We start from the raw sequence: 20,480 nt of genomic DNA, 5'->3' as shown, positions 1-20,480 counted from the left end.
CTCCCACGGATCACTTTTGTTTTAAATTGTTTTGGTGAAAAGAGGGAAATTTATTTCTACAATTTTAATGGCTGTTCATCGTAATTCCTTAATGAGTGATCAGAATAGAAGTGGAATTAGTTTTGTAGCTATGCTTGCTCCTGGGATAATGCCGTTAAGCTCCCTCAGTGGTCTCAGTACTTTCCAGTTCTGTTTGGGTGCTTATAACACAAAGAGCCTGGGACTTTCTTCACAGTTTAATTTTTATTTTATTGATTTACTTATTTAGCTGGCTAGCAGTGTCAGGTCTTAGTTGCCACACGTGGCATCTTAGAGCCCTGACCAGGGATCAAACCTGGGCCCCCTGCATTGGGAGCTTGGAGTCTTAGCCACTGGGCCACTGAGGAAATCCCGACAGTTTAATCTTTAAAGAGGTATACTGCTCTGGTTTCCCAAGACGTTTCTAACAAATTAGCACAAACTTCATGGCCTAAAATGACAGAAATTTTCTCTCTCACAATTCTGGAGGCTCAAAGTCCAAAGTCAGTTTCTCTGGGTACAAATCAGGGTGGTGGGCAGTGCGCCCTTTGGAGGCTGTAGGGAAACTCCATTCCTTGCATTTTGCCTCTGGTGGTCACGAAGATTCCTGGACTGTGGCCATATCACTCTGATCTCTGCCTCTGTGGTCACAATGCCACCATCTCTACTTCCATCAGGCTTCCCTGGTGGCTCAAATGGTAAAGAATCTACCTACAATGCAAGAGATCCAGGTTCAATCCCTGGGTCAGGAAGATCTCCTGGAGAAGGAAACTGCAACCCGCTCCAGTATTCTTGTCTGGGAAATCCCAAGGACAGAGGAGGCTGGTGGTCTCCAGTCCATGGGGCGGCAAGAGTTGGACACGACTTAGCGGCTAAACCACCACCTACTTGCATCAGCTCTCTCTCTCTTTCCCTCTTGTAGAGATACTGTTGATTGCATTTAGTGCCCTCTGGATAATCTAGGAACTGGCCCTCTTCTCCAGATCCTTCATTTAATCATACCTGCATCCCTCTCCCTGAAGAATGCATGCTTTGGAGGCAGTTGGAGCAGAATTTACATGCTAGTCAATTGCTAGCCCTCGACCTTGGCCAAGCTACTTAACCTCTTTGAACTTCAGTGCCTTCATCTGAAAATGAAACTAATACACACCTATCTCAGACTCTTTGAAAGGGTTAAGGGAAATAATGTTGATTCAGCTATTACTTGGTTTCTTATTTTCTTGAGTTCACAGCTTAGTTTTGACTCATCTGTGTATCTCCGGAGCCCATTCCATCCCGGGCACAGTGGTTGACTGACAAATGTTGACTGAGTAGTTTTCTGCCCTCTGAAGGGCAGTGTGGCATAGAACTGCCATCTGCTGGGGTCAGCTTGGTAGTGATGGCCCATCCCTGTGTGAGAGTTGAGAGCCATTAACTTGGGAAACTGAGGAGATCCATGCAAAGCAGACACCCTAACACTGTGGTTTCTGTGTAAATGGGCTAAGTTGAGTGCATGTGTGATGGAAGGGAAGAACTTTTTTTATTAGTTTATTTTTGGCTGTGCTGGGTCTTCATTGCTGTGTGGGCTTTCTCTATTGTGGCAACTGGGGGGCTACTTTCTAGTTGCACCGGCTTCTGGTTGCTGTGACTTCTCTTGTTGCAGAGTACAGGCTCAGAAGTTGTGGTGCATAGGTTCAGTCGCTCAGTTCAGTTGATCTGTGGCATCTTCCCAGACCAGGGATGAAACTTGTGTCTCCTGCGTTGGCAGATGGGTTCTTGACCTCTAGACCACCAGGAAGGTCCAGGAAGGAACGATTGATCCAGAAAGTTATAAATGGGCATGATGAGCGTACAGATCTTTCCACACACGTGCTTTTCATAAGAGATTGATTTTTTTTATCTTTGGTATCTTGGCTTTGTGGCCTTCCCCAGTGGCTCAGCAGTAAAGAATCTGCCTGCAATACAGGAGATGCAGGTTCCATCCCTGGGTCGAGAAGATCCCCTGGAGGAGAAAATGGCAACCCACTCCGGTATTCTTGCCTGAAGAATCCTATGGACAGAGGAACATGGCTGGCTACGGTCCTTTGGGTCGAAAAAGAGTCAGACACAACAGAGCAACTAAACACATGCATACACACACGCGCGCGCACACACACACACACCCCCCTCCGCTTTGTGCTCAAAATCAGTGTAAACACCTCGAGGTCAGAGAAGGGCGCTTCTTTCATTCCTGTGAGGGTCCCCTCAACGTGGTGTTGAGCTCCTTGAGAATACGAGCTAGTGGGGCGCGCACACACACACGTGTGTGTGCTGTGGCTGCCTGGCGAGCTCTTGTGGGGGTGACACAGGATTGAGTGCTCAGTGTGAAGCTGGCTGCCGGCAGAGTGAAGTGTCACCGTGGGGCAGGAGCAGTTACTGGCCCAGCTGTGGCCTTGGGTCCTGAGCCATTTGGCTCCCAGTGCTCCTGAGTCACAGACTGTCCTGCACATCTCCTTGCTGACTTATCTGTGCCCTGTGTAGGGTGCAGGGGCCTCCTGCAGTGATCGGGCATCACGGCACTGAGGAATGTGGGGGGGGCTGGGCTCAGGGGACCAACAGCCCCTCTTCTTAGACCCTTCATGCCCCAGTCTGGCTGCTTGTGGGGAGAAGAGGCAGCCCGAGCATCAGAAAGGGAGCTCCCCTGGAGCAGCGGGGGGAGATGCACAGGATGGAGGGCTGAGGACAGGGCAGATGAGCATCGCATTGCAGGCACCTGCAGGAGGGAGAAACGAACACTTCTGAGCATACGTCAGGACTTTGGGACATTTAGGATTTATATTCCTTAGTGTTATGTGATACTTAATGCCTGTCGTTGCCCTATTTAGGGTTTAATCTACCTCCCTTTCATCCTGATGATGCCTTTTAGGTGCTCTTACCAGTTGCTTATGGCCTTGGGTCAGCAGACTTTGAAAGAGATCTTTCGTGGAAGGAAAACCTAAATGTATTTAACCAGGAAAGAGCAGGACAGACATTTAATGAGTCTCTCGGTTCTTGACAGTACTGGATGAATGCAAAAGTAGGAAGTAAAATCTGGATCCTCAGTTTCTAAAGTGTTCGGAGAAGAGAGGTGATAACCGGAAGCAATCTGACAACAGCTCTGAGTTGTGGGGTCGAGAGTGAGGGGGGTCCCAGAAGGGAGAGCAGCTGAGGCTGGATCCGGGGACTGGCTCCCGACAGTGCTGACTGTGAGTCTCTCTGGGTCTGGTGGGTATACACAGGAGGAGGACATACAGTCCCTCTCCTGTCAAAGTCACCTGTACTAAGGAGCCAGATCAGCTCATCACTATAGTCCACCAGAGCCCCCGGGACAGGAGGGGCTGTGGGCCAAGCCCTCCCGGAGGTCTTTCTGGCTGAGCAGAAGAAGTGCTCTGAGCGCTGTTTAGCTCACAACTGTGGACGGGGCCATTTCCCCAGAAGTCTTTAAAGCACTCTCTTCTATAACTGCTTAATCTGTTTAAAGTAACTAGAAGGGAAAAGATGCTTTTGAATTTGGGAAAACAACGCTTTTGTTGTTCAGTCGCTCAGTCGCGTTAGACTCTTTGCGACCCCATGGACTGCAGCACGCCAGGCTTCCCTGTGCTTCACTATCTCCCGGAGCTTGCTCAAGCTCACGAACTTTGAGTCCATGATGCTATCCAACCATCTCATCCTCTGTCGCAGTGTTAATGATAGATCTTAAGCCAATGACTGTGTTTCTGTTTTCCTCCTTAGTGTCAAATCAACAGTGCCTTGACTTCCTTCCATACTGCTCTGGAACTTGCAGTAGACCAGAGAGAAATCCAGCATGTTTGTCTCTATGAAATTGGTAAGTGTTGAATGTCGGTCCAGTCTCCTGTCGTGAAATAGTACATTAACACAGCAGTTTCTGTCCAGCTTCTTGTCCTGCAAGTGTTAATGCATTCCTGTGCGCTTTGTCACTGTAAATGCTGTTCAGTTTGTGTCTTTGTGAAATGCCGGCTGCCTTTTGTAATAACAGGGCTTTGTTACTGTAGCGCAAGTAGCGATACGTATCTCAGTGAATTCTCATTACTACTTTCCAATAATTCGTTCCTTGGACGATTTGACTCTAAGCTAATAGGCACAGTTAAATGAATTGAGTAAGAACCAATTTTGACTCTTTTATTGGACTGGATATTAGAATTCAGAACTGTTATCTCTTCCCTCTCACCAATGTGTACCTGAGAGGAAAAGTCCGGCTTAGGAGAGATTGGGTGCACGGATTCCAAGCCCAGTTAGCTCTTCTACCAGCTAACTAGGAGACTTCGCCCTGCAGTAGCCTTTGGAGCAGCTGTGTGGTTTAGATGAAAGTACCTGAATGAGTGTGAAGCAGGGTGCTTGGCACACGTGTTAGCCACTTCCTCCTGCTTCTCCCCTCCTGGAGATGCATATATAAACAGGCCTGGAGGCATTTATTTGCCCAAGATTTAGCCCCCCTCTCCCCTCTGCCAAAGCTGTTGCTATGATTTTTTTTTTTTTGGCTGACTGCACTAAAATACATTAGTGATTCCATAATCCTTGACTGTGACAGTGGCTTAATTATGCTGAGAAGCATAAACACAACTTTGGACTTGAAACAACAGGAACAAATTTTAGTAAGGGATTCATGCTTTTTAGAGTTTGAGCCAAGATTGCAAGGTCACACTGTATATAGCACACATACCAGGAATGAAGTGGGGAGCAGAGATGGGAGAAAAGATGAGATGGTGATGAGAACCAAAAGGGAAATTGAGACTCCAAAGGCTGTCATCAGAAACACAAAAGAAGAGATGGGGGAAGCCTGGGGAGGCAGTTGTCACCTGGCAGTGTGGACCTTACAGTGCCTGCCGCTTGCTTGCCTGCCATAGATGTATTTGTCTTCCTGAATTTTTTTTTTTTTTTAAAGAAGTGTGCTGCTTGAGAACTGCCCAATAAACAGTATTATGTTTTATACATCTGTCATAGCTTAGAAAGTGAAGATCAAGTGTGATCCAGTGGGAAATACATTTTTCTGTAGTCTAAACTTTGCTGGGGGGCTTCCCTGATATCTCAGTAGTAAAGAACCCACCTGCCAATGCAGGAAGTTCGAGTTTGATCCCGGGGTCAGGAAGGTCCCCTGGAGAAGGAGATGGCAACCCTCTCCAATATTCTTGTCTGGGAAATCCCAGGACAGAAGAGCCTGGCGGACTACAGTCCATGGGGTCACAAAAAAGACATGAGTTGGCAACTAGACAACAACAACCAGCTCTGCTGGAGCTCTGGTTTGTAGCCATAATATGGAATGGAATATGAGACACGGTAACTGGGATGTTTTGAGGAAGACAAGGCATCTCTAATTTCACAACTGATGAAGTAGTATAGAACTTGAAGAACTAGCTTTGGTGACCTTTCATGTTTCTTCTTTAGGATACTCTTTTTCTTCTAGTTTTATGGAGATAGAGTTGACATGTAACATTATAGTAAAGTGTCTAGCATAAAGATTTGATACTGTATATATTGCTAACCGATCATGGTGGCCTTTTCTTGTGTGTGTACCATTTCTGGGCCTGTGGTGGGGCAGAATGTTAGAGCTGAAGAAAGCTTAGAAACCATGGAACCCAGTGCTAGGGACTTAGGAGGGTTAACCTGGGGTGCGGGTAGAGGGTGGGAACAGTGCAGTCAGAACTCAGCCTCCTTATTCTGGTTTGGTGCTACCTCCCGCCTCTACTTTTGCACTGAACCCAAATCTTACCCTGAAGTCTATTTTAGGATGGAAATAATTAGCCCCAGGTTTTACTCTAAAATACATCAACTTCATATCATATCCCGTGGAGTTTGACGCTGAATTTCCTGGAAGTGTGGCTTCCCCTCATCCCTGTAGGGTGTAAGGTGACGTGACTACTTTGTGGTGCAGTGGATAACAGAATTTGTTAGGTAGATCTCAGACAGGAGAGCACGATGGCCTTTGATCCTCAGCCCCTCCCTCTTCTAAGCCGTGTGACCCTGAGCAAGTCACGAAGCCTCTTCATGCCTTAGGCTTTCTCCTTGGTCAGGTGCGGCACCATCAGCCACCTTTCCGAGACTGCACTGGGATTAGAGAGAATTACATCAGGTGCCTGGCACACACACGGCTGGCTCTATGATGGGGAGCTGCTGTTATTAACAGCAGAGGATAAAACTCCTTATGTCCTTGCTGCTGTTGCCTCTGCCCACCCCTACCCACCCCCAGGATGCCAGCCTAAGGATGTTTTGCTCCGAGAGAGCTGGGTCCTTTCTCTGCCCCTCAGAGGGAGGGTGGCAAGAACTTAATGTCTCACTGGCTTGCTCTCTGCTCCTCTGAGCAGTTTGCTAATTACCAGTGATCATGAACACGCTGGTGAGTATGTGAGACTTCCAAGGTGGTCACTGTGTTATATAATCTAGTAGCGTCATTCCTTTCTCTCTGCCTGTTCTTAGGAGAGAAGCGCTGCTGTGCTTAGGTTTATTGCACAACTGGAGTCAAATTAGACCATTTTTCTCGAAATCTTCACTCCCTTCCCTTCTATACTGCCTCACTGGTTGTGAAATCAGAGATGCCCTCTCTTCCTCAAAGCATCCCATTGAAAATGTTTAAGAAGAAAAAGAGAATTATGAAGTTCTCAGGGTGGTTTTCATGGAACACTTGCAGAGGAAGTCAGCAGGATGAGAGATGTGTAACCTACAAATGAGCTGAAAAGTGTGTTATTTTGCTGTTCAGTCGCTAAGTCGGGTTCGACTCTTTTGCGATCCCATGGATTGTAGCTCACCAGGCTCCTCTGTTCATGGGATTTTTGAGGCAAGAACACTGGAGTGGGTTGCCATGTCCTTCTCCAAGGGATCTTCCCAATCCAGGGATCGAACCTGTGTCGTCTCCATTGTCAGGCGAATTCTTTACCACTGAGCCACCAGGGAAGCCTCTGTTATTTTAGGATCCTTTTCTAAAAACATCTCTTTCACAGGTTGGTGCAGCATGATAGAGCTGAATTTCAAGGACGCGTTCAATTCCTTTGAGAGGCTAAAAAACGAGTCCCGGTGGTCCCAGTGCTATTATGCCTACCTAACTGCAGGTGAGTGGATCCCAGTACACATGGTCACGCGCGCCCTCCTCTGTCTCAGACTAGCTCCCTCTTGTTGTTGGATGGAGAGTGACGGGCAGAGGATGCAGATCGCTAAGTTGTGTCTGACTCTGAGACCCCATGGGCTCCAGTACACCAGTCTCCTGGGTCCTCCACCATCTCCCAGAGCTTGCTCAAACTCATGTCCATTGAGTCAGTGATGCCATTCAACCATCTTGTCCTCTGTTGTCCCCTTCTCCTCCTGCCCTCAATCTTTCCTGGCATCGGGATTTTTTCCAGTGAGTCAGATCTTCAGATCAAGTGGCTAAAGTACTGTTTTGGACTGCAAGTGAATAGGAGCTGAATACCGCTCCCACCCACACAGTGGAATGGTGGGAAGTTCGATGCTACACGCCCTGCCTCTGCCAGTGTCCCCCCAGGGCTGGGTCCTGGACATGCTTGTTATGAGCTTCTCGTTTTTGTACACTTTGTTCTAAACAACCTCAACTTACCCTCACCCCTCTCCTTTTTCTCCTCAAATCTATTTTTCATTTATTAGGTGCTTAAAGAATTTTAAAGCATTGAACATGTCTTTTAAATAGTGTTCATGTCTTCATTTGCATAGTTAGTGCCCTTGTTTTGAGTTGCACAGGTTTTGAGTAGTCTGTTCCAGCCTTGTTTTGCCTCTTAACCCTGTTCTAATTAGTGTGATTTTGCGGAGCACAACATGTTTCAATACTGCGTGTCATTGTGGCAGAAACGACCTATGCTTTCTGACAGAAGTATGTGTGCATTGCCGTTTTCCCTTCAATGAACAGATCGGTAAAGACACGCTGCCACCTGGTGGACAGAACAGCTGTCTGTGCCCTGAGCCCCATAAATTGCCTGTAGGGTGCCGAATGGTCTAGGTGGGGATTGAAGAGACCCAGGGAGTGTACTTCTCCTGCCTCTAACAATGAGCTCTCCTGACACACCCACAGAAGCGATTCTTTTACTTAAAATTTAAAACTGATCCAAGCATTATTTTAGATATATTCTTATTTCTCTGAAGGTTTGCATTTAACAGAACATCTCCTGTCATTCCATCCCTGTAACTGGCCTCTTTAAAATGGGGAAGAATTAACAGTGACTCGTGTGTATATCCAGAATGCTCTGGAACTGCAGTCCATTAGCAATCAGGATGGAAGCCCTTACACCCGCAGGCCTTCCTATAGATCCCACAGGGTTTTAATCCATTTTCATCTGGCTCTTGCTGTTGAGGTTTGAGTAGGATTATTTTCAGTATGCTGCTGGGATACGTTAAGGGTTGGTTTACGGAACTCAGAGGCATCTCAGATGAAAGTTGCAGCTATTTATTGAGTGGGCGTGGTGTGCCCTGCACGGTGATGAACCAAAACAGAGGGACTGCTGTCCTCGTGGTGTCATGGGGTCACGCAGTCAGTGTGGGCAGCTATTTATTTATTTGTTTTATTCTAATCGGAGGATAATTGCGTTACTCTATCGTGTTGGTTTCTGCCATACATCGACATGAATCAGCCACAGGTATGCACATGTCCCCGCCCTCCTGAACCTGCCACCCCTTCCCACCTCGATAGGCTGCCGCACAGCGCCTGATTTGAGCTCCCTGCGTAATACAGCACGTTTCCACCGGCCGCCTGTTTCACATGTGGCAGTTACACGTTTCCATGCTACTCTCTCAGTTCGTCTCACACTTCGTCCACAAGTCTGTTCTGGGCCTGCGTCTCCTTTGCTTGGTGAATGGTTAAAGCTGTGGTGCATATATACAATAGGACATGCCTTAGCCACAAAAATTAACACGTTTGAGTCGGTCCTAATGAGGTGGATGAACCTAAGCCTGTTATACAGAGTGAAGTCAGAGAAAAACAAGTTTCATGTATTAACGCATATATACGGAATCTAGAAAGGTGATGAGCTATGTATTTTTAAAAAATCTTTGTGGAGCATAGAGCATGAAGAAATAAATGTACAGTGTGGCTCTACAGAGGAGCATTTATTCTCACTGGGAATCCCAGGATCACACCGGTTGTAGGAGATGATAAAGCATGAAAGACTCCAGGCTCCACCTCTCCACGGGGGTTTCGTGAAAATGACGTGTGAAGAGCGCCACATGAAGAAGGCTCGGGGAGGTGTGGGAGGCTCGCTGTTGAACTGTCGTGCAGGCCGCTTGCAGGAGCTGTTATCTGAGCTGGCTTGAAGGACTGGTATGTGTTACAGCAGCGCCTGAGAAGATCGGCATTAAGGGACTGGAAACACTGCCTCTGGGGACTTGGTTTCTTGTTTTTTGTTTTTTTATCATTTTTCTTTTTTTGTCTTTTTTCCTACTCTTGGCAGATTTCAATTATACAATACAGTATTATCATCTGTAGTCACCATGTTATTATACAGTAGATCTTCAAACCTTGTTCATCTTATAGCTGAGAGGTTTTTTTTAATTATAGTAAAATATACATAATGTAAAATCTACTTTAACCATTAAAAAAAATTTTTTTTTTGGCCACACTGTACAGCTTGCAGAATCTTATTTCCCCAGGCCTCTGAAGGTGAAAGCCCAGAATCCTAACTACTGGACTGACAGGGAATTCCCTGTTTTAACCATTTTTAAGTGTGTGGTTCAGTGGCATTAAGTTCTTTGATAGCCATCACCACTGTCCAGCTTTCTTTTTGAAAAGTGAAACTCTATGATCTTTATTTTTTGTGTGTTTGTGTGGCAGAGTTTTATTAAAGTGAAAAAGGGATAGAGAAATCTTCTGACATAGACATCAGAAGGGGGATGGGGAGTGCCCCCCTGCTAGTCTTAATCAAAGCCTTATATACTTTTACCAGACCCATTCCCACAACGTACATCTTAAATTAACAAGATAAGAACTAACAATAGAAAGGTCTTACCAGATCCACTCCCACAACATACATCTTAAGATAACAAGATTAGTTAGAAGGTTCCTGTTAAGGAGAAACATGATACATTGTTACATTGACTTAAGACAAAGCTGTGTAGAAAAAAGCACTTGTCCTTTTCTCCTTCTTGAGAACTCTGACCTCTGTCCCCTTCTCAAAAGCCCCCAGACCCCTTTCTCCTCCTCAGGGACCCGGGACTTCTTATCAACCTACCTAGGAATTGACTCTTCCATTCCCCTCTTTTCTTTTAGGAGTGAAACTCTCTGATCTTTAAACAAGAACTACCCACCCCCTGCCCATGCCAACCCCTAGTAAACTCTGCTCCTTCTGTCTACATGAATTTGACTTTTCTAGGTACCTTGAGTAAGTGGACTCAACAATATTTGTTGATTGAATCTGGTTTATTTCACTTAACATAGTGTCCTCAAGGTTCGTCCATAATGTAGTATGTGTCAGGATTTCATTCATTTTTAAGGCTAAATAATATTCCATTGTGTGTACAGACCATGTTTTAACCAAACAAAACATGTTTTATTTGTTCATTGTCCGGGGACACGTGGGTTGTTTCCACCCTTTGGCCGTCGTGAATGATGCTGCTGGGTATGTGGTTCTTTTTGAGACCCTGGCTTCAATGCCATTTAGTACATTACCCAGACGTGGGATGGCTGGACCATATCCTTGTACTATTCTTGCAAATTTTCTATGCGTTTGAAATTACATAAAAAATAAGTTACCCCAAAAGATTAGAATATCTCTCTAAGGGCTTCCCTGGTGGCTCATTGGTAAAGAATCCACCTGCCAGTGGGGAGACATAGGTTTGATCCCTGATCCAGAAAGATCCCCTGGAAAAGGAAATGACAACCCACCCCAATATTCTTGCCTGGAAGCCCCGTGGACAGAGGAGCCTGATGGGCTATAGTCCATAGGGTTGCAAAAGAATTGGACACAACTGAGCAACTTAATGACAACAATAAAGCTTAGTCCTAGTGGACAGGCCAAGCATCCTAAGTCTGTGTAAGTCTCAGACTTAGGATAAATCAGAGGTGCTCATGCTTTCTAATATCTGCATCCTTTGAGGCAACTGTCTATAACTTATGAAAAGGAAGTGGTATATATATTCTTGAGGATCTGAGGTATTAGTATTGTCGACCTGCAGAGGTGATTCAGATCCAGATACTGTTGATGTTTATGACTCTCTTGTGTCCCCACATTTGCTCATTCCTTTTTAAAATATTATAATAATATCAGTTATGTAAGGAAACCTCAAGCTAAGGGCAGCAGAAATTACTCTTTTTCATTGATTTATTGTGTGACCTCAGGCAAGTCTTTTAACTTTCCTGGGTCTATAATATGATGGAGTTGTTTTACAAAACAATCACTGAGCTTCTCTCTGGTTTTGAAATGTTGTAACACAACAGATGAGGTCATTTTGGATGGGTTCAGACCCCACATCTGGACCAGTGCTGCTTCCAAAACTGGGAATGGAATTATCTCTCCCTTTTCATATTCAGGCTAATCCCAGTGATTCCCAGTAGAAATCTTCTCTTTTTCCCATCACCTTGATGTCCTCAGCTTTCTCCAAGCCTTGCTGCTTGTATTTCTTTGACCTTCTAGTAGCTGCTCATTCTCTGACATGCCACAGCCCTGTGCCCGGCTTGACCAAGCCCCAAAATGTGAGAATGGGACCATCTAGTTTTAGGATCAGTCAAATAAAGAAGGAAGAACTAGCAAATCAATGGACATTCCAAGTGGGGCTTGAAAAACAGTGTGTGCCAAAGACAAAATCTACAAGAAATTAATAGAAAGGAATTCAATGTCATGGGAGTTGCAAAGAGGGTGACAAAGAGTGGTTGGTAAAGTCAGATTAAGGAGGTGGGACTGTAGCCTGGTTTGAAGTTTGGAGAAGGGAGACAGCAGGTCAAGCAGAGGCAGTGTGATTTGAGTCTTTGCCTGGGGCTTGGGGTAGATGAAGATTAAAATCGTAGCCCCCTCCAAGGCTCAGCTTGACTGCTTGTTCCTCAGAGCTGTCCGATCACTCCAAAGAGAAACCATTTCTTCCCATGTTGAGCTTTTTGAAAGTAACTTTGATGTCAGGACTCCAAAAGCTCTCTTCACTGCATCCATTGTAGCTCTGGAATTGTGGGTGTTCTCTCTCCAGCTGAAATTCAAGTTTCTTCTGGGTGTAAACATGTATATTTCTTCTTCACATCCTTGATGGTGGCTGTAGGTAGTAGGTGCCCAATGAACACACCCATGACTACTTCATGACAGTACATGCATACAGGGACACTTCATGACTTTCTTTCCAGGCACAGGGATATCCCTCTACCAGTGTGAAGCTTTCACAGTCCTCCCAGCTCCTCATTGTTCTTGCCTAGATCTCATTTTTCTTCCACTTTCCAAGTGTGTGAGCTCTCACTGGACTGTGTTCTGTGACAATATCTAGGACCATAGTTTTCCCAACATGCTCCTGTGAAGCTCAGGGAACCTGGCAGCTGGGAAATAATTATTGAATCAATGGAATGATGATCAGCAGGTTGGTGTAGTCCCACATGTAACAGTCTTAAAAATATTTCCTCCCATTTTGTCCTTCGGTAATAACCTTTTTCAAGTGTCATCAACCTGGGTATCCCTTAGTGGTATTTTCCCCCTTAATACTTTAAAGATTATGATGATGGTTTCTTACAGTTTGCCAGGGAGCCACCGGTGATGTGGATGGGGCACAGATTGTCTTCAAAGAAGTTCAGAAGCTCTTCAAAAGGAAAAACAATCAGATTGAACAGTTTTCTGTGAAAAAGGTCTGTCGGAATCTGTTGATCTGGTGTGTCGTTTATAATGGATATTTCTAACCATGGTCACCTTGGGCAACAAATGGAAATCCTAGGAAATTAGGAAATCCTGTGCAAAGCTGATCTCCTTGCTGAGCAAGTAGCTCACGACTGTGAGAGCATGTTCTCTCACAGTCATCCTGCTCCGAATGCAAAGTACTGGTTGGTTGCAAATAATTAAAGCTAATGTTTCTTTGAATGAACAGAGACATTACCGACCCTGCGGAGCTCATGAGCCCCTGGAGAGGGAGAGCATATATCTGAAGGGTGAGGTAGCCTCAGAGGAGTGCAGATCAGCAGAACCTGGGCAAGAGATACAGACTCTGGGTTCTCATCTAGTGAAACCGTCACACTGGGTGATGAATAAAAAGCAAGAGCATGCATCAAATTGACCAACAGAAAGGCCCAGGACTGTAGTGAGAGAGGCCTTCATTTATTTTTGTACTTTTTTAAGAATAAAGTTTAGCTGAATTACCATAGGTTATAGGACAACTTGTCATATCCTAAATTCTGCATGTTTTTAGTTGGAAGTTTTTATTGAATGAACATTTAATGGCTTAGTGTGACTTGTAATGGGGAATGCCCCCAAGAGGACTGGGACTAATTAGAAAACTAAAAAGTCAATAAAACGTTAACTAAAAGGCCTCTAGTGTTACAGCCTGCATATAAACCCATTGAGTTAATATCTCACCCAGCTTTTATAAGTTCCTTTGACCTAAACCGAAATGAATCTGGTTTCATCCTGCAGTTTTTAAAATATGTCCTGGATCTCGACAGTAGATTAGATTGAATAACGAGAGAAAGGCATATCTACCAATATAACAAAAATAAGGAAGCAAAATTCAGAGAGAAATTTTAATTTTAACTTTGTGGGAGGGGATTGTTCATATCAAATATGAACCATACATTTTCCTAATGTCTCTGAAGTATTTTTTTTTTAGTTGTTTTTTTTTTTTTTTAAATGTAGCCTAATCATTCTAACTGCTTGCAGGCAGAGAGATTTCGGAAACAAACCCCAACCAGAGCGCTCTGCGTGCTGGCATCCATTGAAGTGTTGTACTTGTGGAAGGCCCTCCCCAACTGCTCCCCCCCCAACCTACAGAGGATGAGTCAAGGTAAAAAACGAAGTACACACCGCAGCCTGTTCCCTCAGCGTCTCACTCATCTGCTCTGACTCAGAGAGTGCAGATCTGTCACTCTCTGGGACACATGGCCTAGTGGTTAAGACAATTCCATCACTTAGGTACTGGGGATAGAAAGCACTGGAAGGGACAGATTCAGGAGTGTGTGGTGATGCTCTGATCATCGGGGTTATTCATCTCAAAACTACCTTTGGAAATGTCATCTCACGTATATGCTGCCCTTCTCCAGAATTGATTTTGTATTAATATTTTGGACTCAAGTGTATCGGATTGTTCTGCAGTGAGACTTGTTTGTGATCAAATATAGCATTTTCCATTGAATTCCAGTGGAATTAGGCTCGTCTCAGCCTTTTTGTTGCTGCATTCGGGCACTTCTCTAGATGGGGCAGAAGTGGGGGCTGCTCTTTATTGCAGGATGTGGGCTTCTCATTGCAGTGGCCTTTTGTTGTTTCAGAGTACAGGCTCTAGGGTGCAGGGGCTTCAGTAGTTGCAGCTCCCAGGCTCTAGAGCATAGGCTCAGAGTTGTGGCAAACGGGCTTTGTTGCTCCACGGCAGGTGGGATCTTCCCAGACTAGGGATCAAACCCATGTCTCCTGCATTGGCAAATGGGTTCTTTACCACTGAGCCACCAGGGAAGCCCCTGAATCCCATGCTTTTATCATCAGACAGAAGTCTGCAGATGCCTTTTGCTTATTAAGAAAAAAACAGGTTTCCTCTCAAAGGTCAAAAAGTTTTGTCAGTATTGATATTCCAGAGCAGAGTAATACAACTCCAAAAGAAGTTGTACACAGAGGCCCTGTAATTAGAGTAGGTATGTAACCCTCCCAAGGAGATTACTTGAAATAAAATTGTTATTGGATGTGCAAGTTCTGCTCTGTTGTTTAAAAAAATTCATAATTTAAAACCCATTCCTGGTTGTTGATGCAAGTCTGGAATATCTACCAATGTCTAACTCAAAGGAACAGGGAAGAATCTTAGGGACTATATTCTTTTGAATGCACAAGTGTAGGCTCTGTATTTAGAGATAATTCAAACACATATGCAAATATAAAATAGTAATTGGCAGGCACAAGAAAGATTATCACTTTCTTGGACTAAGGAGACTCACGAATGAGGATGAGGAAGGGGAACCTTCTCAGTTTGAACTCAGTAAGTTGCTAAACAATGAGATTCTTAACTCCTGATGATATTTAAGTGAATGTATTCCCTTCTTGCTGTCTTTACTTCTCTTTAAGCTTGCCATGGAGTAGATGACTCATCTGTCGTTGGATTAAAGTATTTGCTTCTTGGTGCCATACACAAATGTCTAGGGAACTCAGAAGATGCTGTTCAGGTAAATTGTTCATGTGGTGTCATAGCTAAAGGAACTGAACTATGAAAAACTACATATGGGCTTGCGAATAAGAAAAAGGAAAAAGCATTACACAAAGCCAGTCTCCCATCACAGTGTGAGTTTCATCCGCTTTATTAGATGAAGATCATCCTCTTCAGATGCCAGAAGCTGGTGACGTTTCATGTTCGTTTTTAATGTGACTTCAGAGCCTTCGAATATTTCTTCACCTCTGGGCTCCTTTTCTGGCACTAGCTGTTTATCAAAGAGGACAGTCTCAATTGGTGGAGGAGGAAGTGAGGAGGCAGACAGTTTTGTTAGTTCATTCCAATAACATCTGTATTACTTTCAGTTCTTTCAGCGAGCTGTCAAAGATGAATTGTGTCGTCAGAATAACTTATACGTTCAGCCATATGCTTGCTATGAACTTGGCTGTCTTCTATTAGACAAACCAGAGGTAAGATCCTGTTTTCTTAAATAGTGTTCATCAACAAAACTGTGGAAGTGGACAGGCACAAAACATCCTTTATTTAAAACAAGTTGTTTTGTTTTGTTTTGTTTTTGTTTCCCTTGATTTCACATGGGATGAATCCAAAAAGCTACTAATCCTATCTTACTGTGTTGAAGGAGGTAATCTGTTCCCTGGAGTTACAATGATAAACATAGCTTTTGGAACAAAAATTCATTTGAGGCAAAATCATTGTCTTTTTTTAGAGTGGTATAATATTATGTAATGTGGTTTATTCAGAAGAATACAGAATTACATTGTGATCCTAGTGCTATCATTTATTTTTAGTGTATGATACCAGTTAAGTTACTTAACCATATACTTTGTTCCTAATCTATAAAACAAGATAAAAAATACTTGCCTTTCCAATTTAATAAAGACTATAGTGAGAATAAATGAGGATGGTGTGTAGGATTACTTAAAATTTTTTAGAATACCTTGTAAATTTGATGGATTATTAAGATGTATATTGAAACACAATGGAGCAGTTTTTAAAAACAGAATTTTAAAGTGCTGGATTTGCTTAATATCTTCTTTTAGAAGCTCAGTTACATAATATTGACTATATAAAATTCTAAGTTTCAATAAATTCAAGTCAGCTTTCAAATATATGGATTTTTAAAAAGTTGAGCTAAATCAACAAATATTCTAGCCTAATCCTTAAATATGTCACCTGTCTTGCCAAAGATAGGCTTTTAATTGATAAGCTTTCTCATTTGAAATTCTAATTTTACCAAAATAGAAAATGCAGTTTTTATGAATTTTGGTAGAAATTTCTAACACCATATTCTTTAAAGAAATTTTTTACTCTTAATGCAGCCTAAAATACATATACATAAAATACAACAAGTATAGTTTACCTCTTGAAAAATGAAGCTGATTGTTCTCAATTAGTATTGCCTTAAAAAAGAGATCTAACTTACTGACTTCAAATAAATGATCAATTTTAGATTGTTTAGTAGGGTCTTACACTATTTTAACTCTTTTAGTTGTTTACAGAATAATACTTAAAATTATGAAAAATTATCAAGTAATTCCTTGATGTAAACATCATTATATTAAAGAAAAATTGAGTCATTATGCTTGAATGAGCAGTCTGCTCCCCTTTAGGTCACCATGAATTGTTGGAATTAACAAATCTTCTATTACAACATTTTGTGCTTGAGTATATGTAAACATAGGTGTTAAGAGATAATGTATTTTTCTTATATTCATAGACTGTAGGAAGAGGCAGAGCTCTCCTTCTTCAAGCAAAGGTAAAAATGCCTAAAAATCCCCAGTCTCTCTTTTTCCAGTGACCCTTGTCCTCTGTGTATACTCTGGAGCCTGAATTCAAGAGGTTTTGTGAAACGATTGTCCTGGTTGACAATATTTCTGGAGGGGAAAGTGATAACTGAATCAGTGAGCAGTTGATTTTTAAGTAAAATTACACAAAAAATTCCTATGAAATTGCTCATCATGCTTTATAGAAACTCTTGTTTGAGTGGGAAAATAACTTGATTTCACAGCTGTGTTCTTGAGTTAAGAAGTTTAGCAGTAACTTCCACTGAGCCCAGCTTCAGACTGCTATCTCAGGAATAACATGAGGGAAATTTTCCAAAGACAGCATTTAATAACATTCAGTTGACATTTTAAAGTCAGACAATAATTTGAAGTTTGGGGAATTAAAAAAAAAAAATCAAGTGAATGTGAAGCCGTTATTAGGCGCATAAGGAGTTTTACTGTGGGAAGCACGCAGTGCGGTGTGATTAATACCGTAGTTGTACCGACAGCTTAGCTAATAGTCTCTCTCTCTGGTCTTGCAGGAGGATTTCTCTGGCTACGACTTTGAAAACAGGTTGCATGTCCGCATTCATGCTGCCCTGGCCTCAATGAGGGAACTGGTTCCTCAGTGACAGACCCCAAGTTCCTGCTGTGTCCCTCCCCAATACAGGTTCTGCACTTTAAAAGCAGAGCACACCGCTCTTTCGAAGATCAGCTTTTCTTCCGAAAACCACCTGGGCCCAGGACACATTTCCTCAGTTAGGCTGATGTATTAAAGATCTCCTCTTTTAAACACATAGCTTAAAAAAAAAATGATGATAATGATGGTAGTAATAATAACTAACCACCCGGGGAGAGGGTTAAGTGACCTTGTTCAAACATTTTAGTTTTGTGATTTATTATTTTTAAAATAAAAGTAAACTAAATATTCAACCTGCGATCTTGTAGGAATGCCTACCTGAAGCACACATCTGACTGGGTAACACAAAGTACCTGTAAAATTATTAACAGTATCACAACATAGCATTTATATTGTGTTTTGAAAAAATAGCAATGCTTTCCAGTTTTACTTTATCCTCAAACTATTCCAGTGAGTAACAGCACAGATATGCTAATCTCCATTGTCCAGAAAATGAGACTCAGGCACAAAAAAGCAAATTGACTTATTCCAATTAGTTATTCCTCTTATTATAGAGTCTTGAATAGAATGCAGGTCTCCTGACCACAGACCAAATAATTCTTCTATTGTAAAAACAAATATGTTAATAACCCAGAATTCCATGTTTTCCTTATTTAAAAAAAAAATACTTCTCAGCTGAAATGTCATCAAAATATTTATCCCCAGATTGTCTACAAAAATGCTTCAAAGGACAAACACTTTTTTCCCTTTGAAAGCCAACAACATGAAAGCAAATAGAAGATAGTTTTACAGCCCACAGTATAGCTGTTTAGCGAATGTATTAGAAGACCTAGACTACAGACAGGATTAATGATACCTGCAGTGTAGGGGTTTCCCTTCCTTTGTGATTTATTGTCTAATTTCCAGGTTTTGGAACCTTTTCAGCAAATTGCATGAAAAGGCTGTTCTTGAAAGCACACAGATTTTTTTGCCTCAAAGTATTTGCTGGTGAAGGATTTGCTGGGCTGTCTGTTGCCAGGATTTAATCACTTTCCCCTTAGCTCAGGTTATTGATATTGTAAATAGACCTCAAAGTTATTTTTTAATCCTTTGTTGCTAATTTTTATTGTCATTGAATTTACCTCTTTGTTCAGTACTGCATACCTGTGTTTTCCAAGAATCTAAATACCTCAGTCATTTTAGAATTTATGTCATCAATTTGTGACTAACCTGGATCAATCTTAAGGGTAGTTATTTTTCAAATTTCCAGTGCCCTATAGAATATCCTCTTGGGGTGTCATTTAATTTTACATATCCTTTTAGCTGAAGTATGATCTCATAGAACATCAACAGTTTTAATATTTCACTTAAAAACAAACATGGGAGGGTCAGCTAGAGCTTTTGCAGCTTTAATCTACTTAATCAGGTTTTGAGGGAATAATAGTTTCTTTAAAAAAAATGCTTGCTCCTCACTGACTTTGGCTGAACTTGCTTCATGTTTTTTCCCTTACAAAATGCTTATTAACGTTGACTTTCTTTCTAGTGGGACTGCTGCATGGGTTTTAGATGCTAGCCAGAGAGAAAAGATGCCTACTTACTTTCATGAATGGGAAGATCCAGGAGCCAGGTAGATGCCTTCTGAAGGGAAAAATTGGTGTCTAAAAATTTTAGATACCTGGTTTGAAGGAAAGGATGTTATGAATCTTTAAAATATGGCTCTCGCCATTTTCATGTCCTCTTGGTTATAGTTTATATGGCAGATTTCTCAGTAATGATTGTGGAGCGTTTGGAATAATGAAGTTCTTGCTCCAGTATTCATACTTACTTGAATTTTCAGATCAGGTATTGTTCAAACTACTTATTATTCAGTAGTAAAAGAGTACATAAGGCTCCATACTTTTCTGCTTTAACTGCTTTAAAACTTCTTGTTTTTCCAGAGAGATCTCAGGATTTCAAATAAATCTGTGTTCAGTTCACTTCACTGAATACACATGATTGCAACACTGTTCAGTGAGTCGTCTTTACTAGTCCATTTATAGATCTGTTTATAAACTGTCTCTGCTAGGTTTGATGCAGGATAGCCCTGGCGGTTTATCTGGGAACCTGGTGGTAGAGCTCCAAGAGGGGGTAGACAGTGGTTCTGAAAATACTAAAATAACAAAACTGCACTGAGTACACGAAGCCATTAGATTCACTGAAATCTGAGTACATTATTGAGTGGAGTAATTTATAACAGTCTGGCCTGCGTGCCGTGACTTATCCAACCTTTGAGTTACTGTTATCTGCCTGGAAACCTAGTTTGGTGTAAATTGCTCTTTACCCTTCTCTGATGAAGAAAATAATCAATAATCATGTTTGCATCTGTGTGTGCTTTATTAATGTTGGCATTATTCCTTCCCCTTTTCCTGTTTTGGAGACTGTCAAGTGGACCTTCTAATTTATAAGTGTCAGATATATTTTTGTATTAGATTGTGCCTATGATGAGATAAATCTCTAATGTATATTTTCTGTACTTGGAACACAGTTATAATCTGACACACTTTGAGGCATGGTCTAGTCATAATAATATGTACCTCTGTGATGTATTTAAGATTTTACTTTTATTGGGATAGGTATCTTTTTGATTTTAGCACATGATAGCTAAGTAAAGAATTGTTACTTTCAGATGTGACAGAAAATTAGAATATTTATTGTCCTATATTGTGTAAGTCAATTATTTAGAGAATTTGCATTTTTATCCTTCTGCCAACTAAAATTGAAAGACAGTGCATACATAGTTTTTTAAAATACACACACACACACACACTCCT

At 42.2% G+C, this 20,480-nt stretch overlaps 1 protein-coding gene across 1 annotated transcript in view; it reads left to right on the top strand.

Moving 5' to 3' along the window:
* TTC39C (tetratricopeptide repeat domain 39C) overlaps positions 1 to 20,030 on the top strand; it is a 98,820-nt gene extending 78,790 nt beyond the window's left edge. The window contains exons 7-14 of the mRNA XM_043444282.1: positions 3,748 to 3,841; positions 6,969 to 7,076; positions 12,669 to 12,778; positions 13,800 to 13,923; positions 15,186 to 15,283; positions 15,633 to 15,737; positions 17,006 to 17,044; positions 17,594 to 20,030. Coding sequence (XP_043300217.1) covers positions 3,748 to 3,841; positions 6,969 to 7,076; positions 12,669 to 12,778; positions 13,800 to 13,923; positions 15,186 to 15,283; positions 15,633 to 15,737; positions 17,006 to 17,044; positions 17,594 to 17,683 — 768 coding nt within the window. The 3' untranslated portion in view covers positions 17,684 to 20,030. The remainder of the gene's footprint in view (positions 1 to 3,747; positions 3,842 to 6,968; positions 7,077 to 12,668; positions 12,779 to 13,799; positions 13,924 to 15,185; positions 15,284 to 15,632; positions 15,738 to 17,005; positions 17,045 to 17,593) is intronic.
* The last annotated feature ends 450 nt before the right edge of the window (positions 20,031 to 20,480 follow it).

Source organism: Cervus canadensis, chromosome 23 (assembly GCF_019320065.1).
Source record: "Cervus canadensis isolate Bull #8, Minnesota chromosome 23, ASM1932006v1, whole genome shotgun sequence".
NCBI classification, from domain to species: Eukaryota; Metazoa; Chordata; class Mammalia; order Artiodactyla; family Cervidae; genus Cervus; species Cervus canadensis.
Note: the sequence above shows the minus strand (reverse complement) of the source record. Positions and strands in the feature narration are given on the sequence as shown.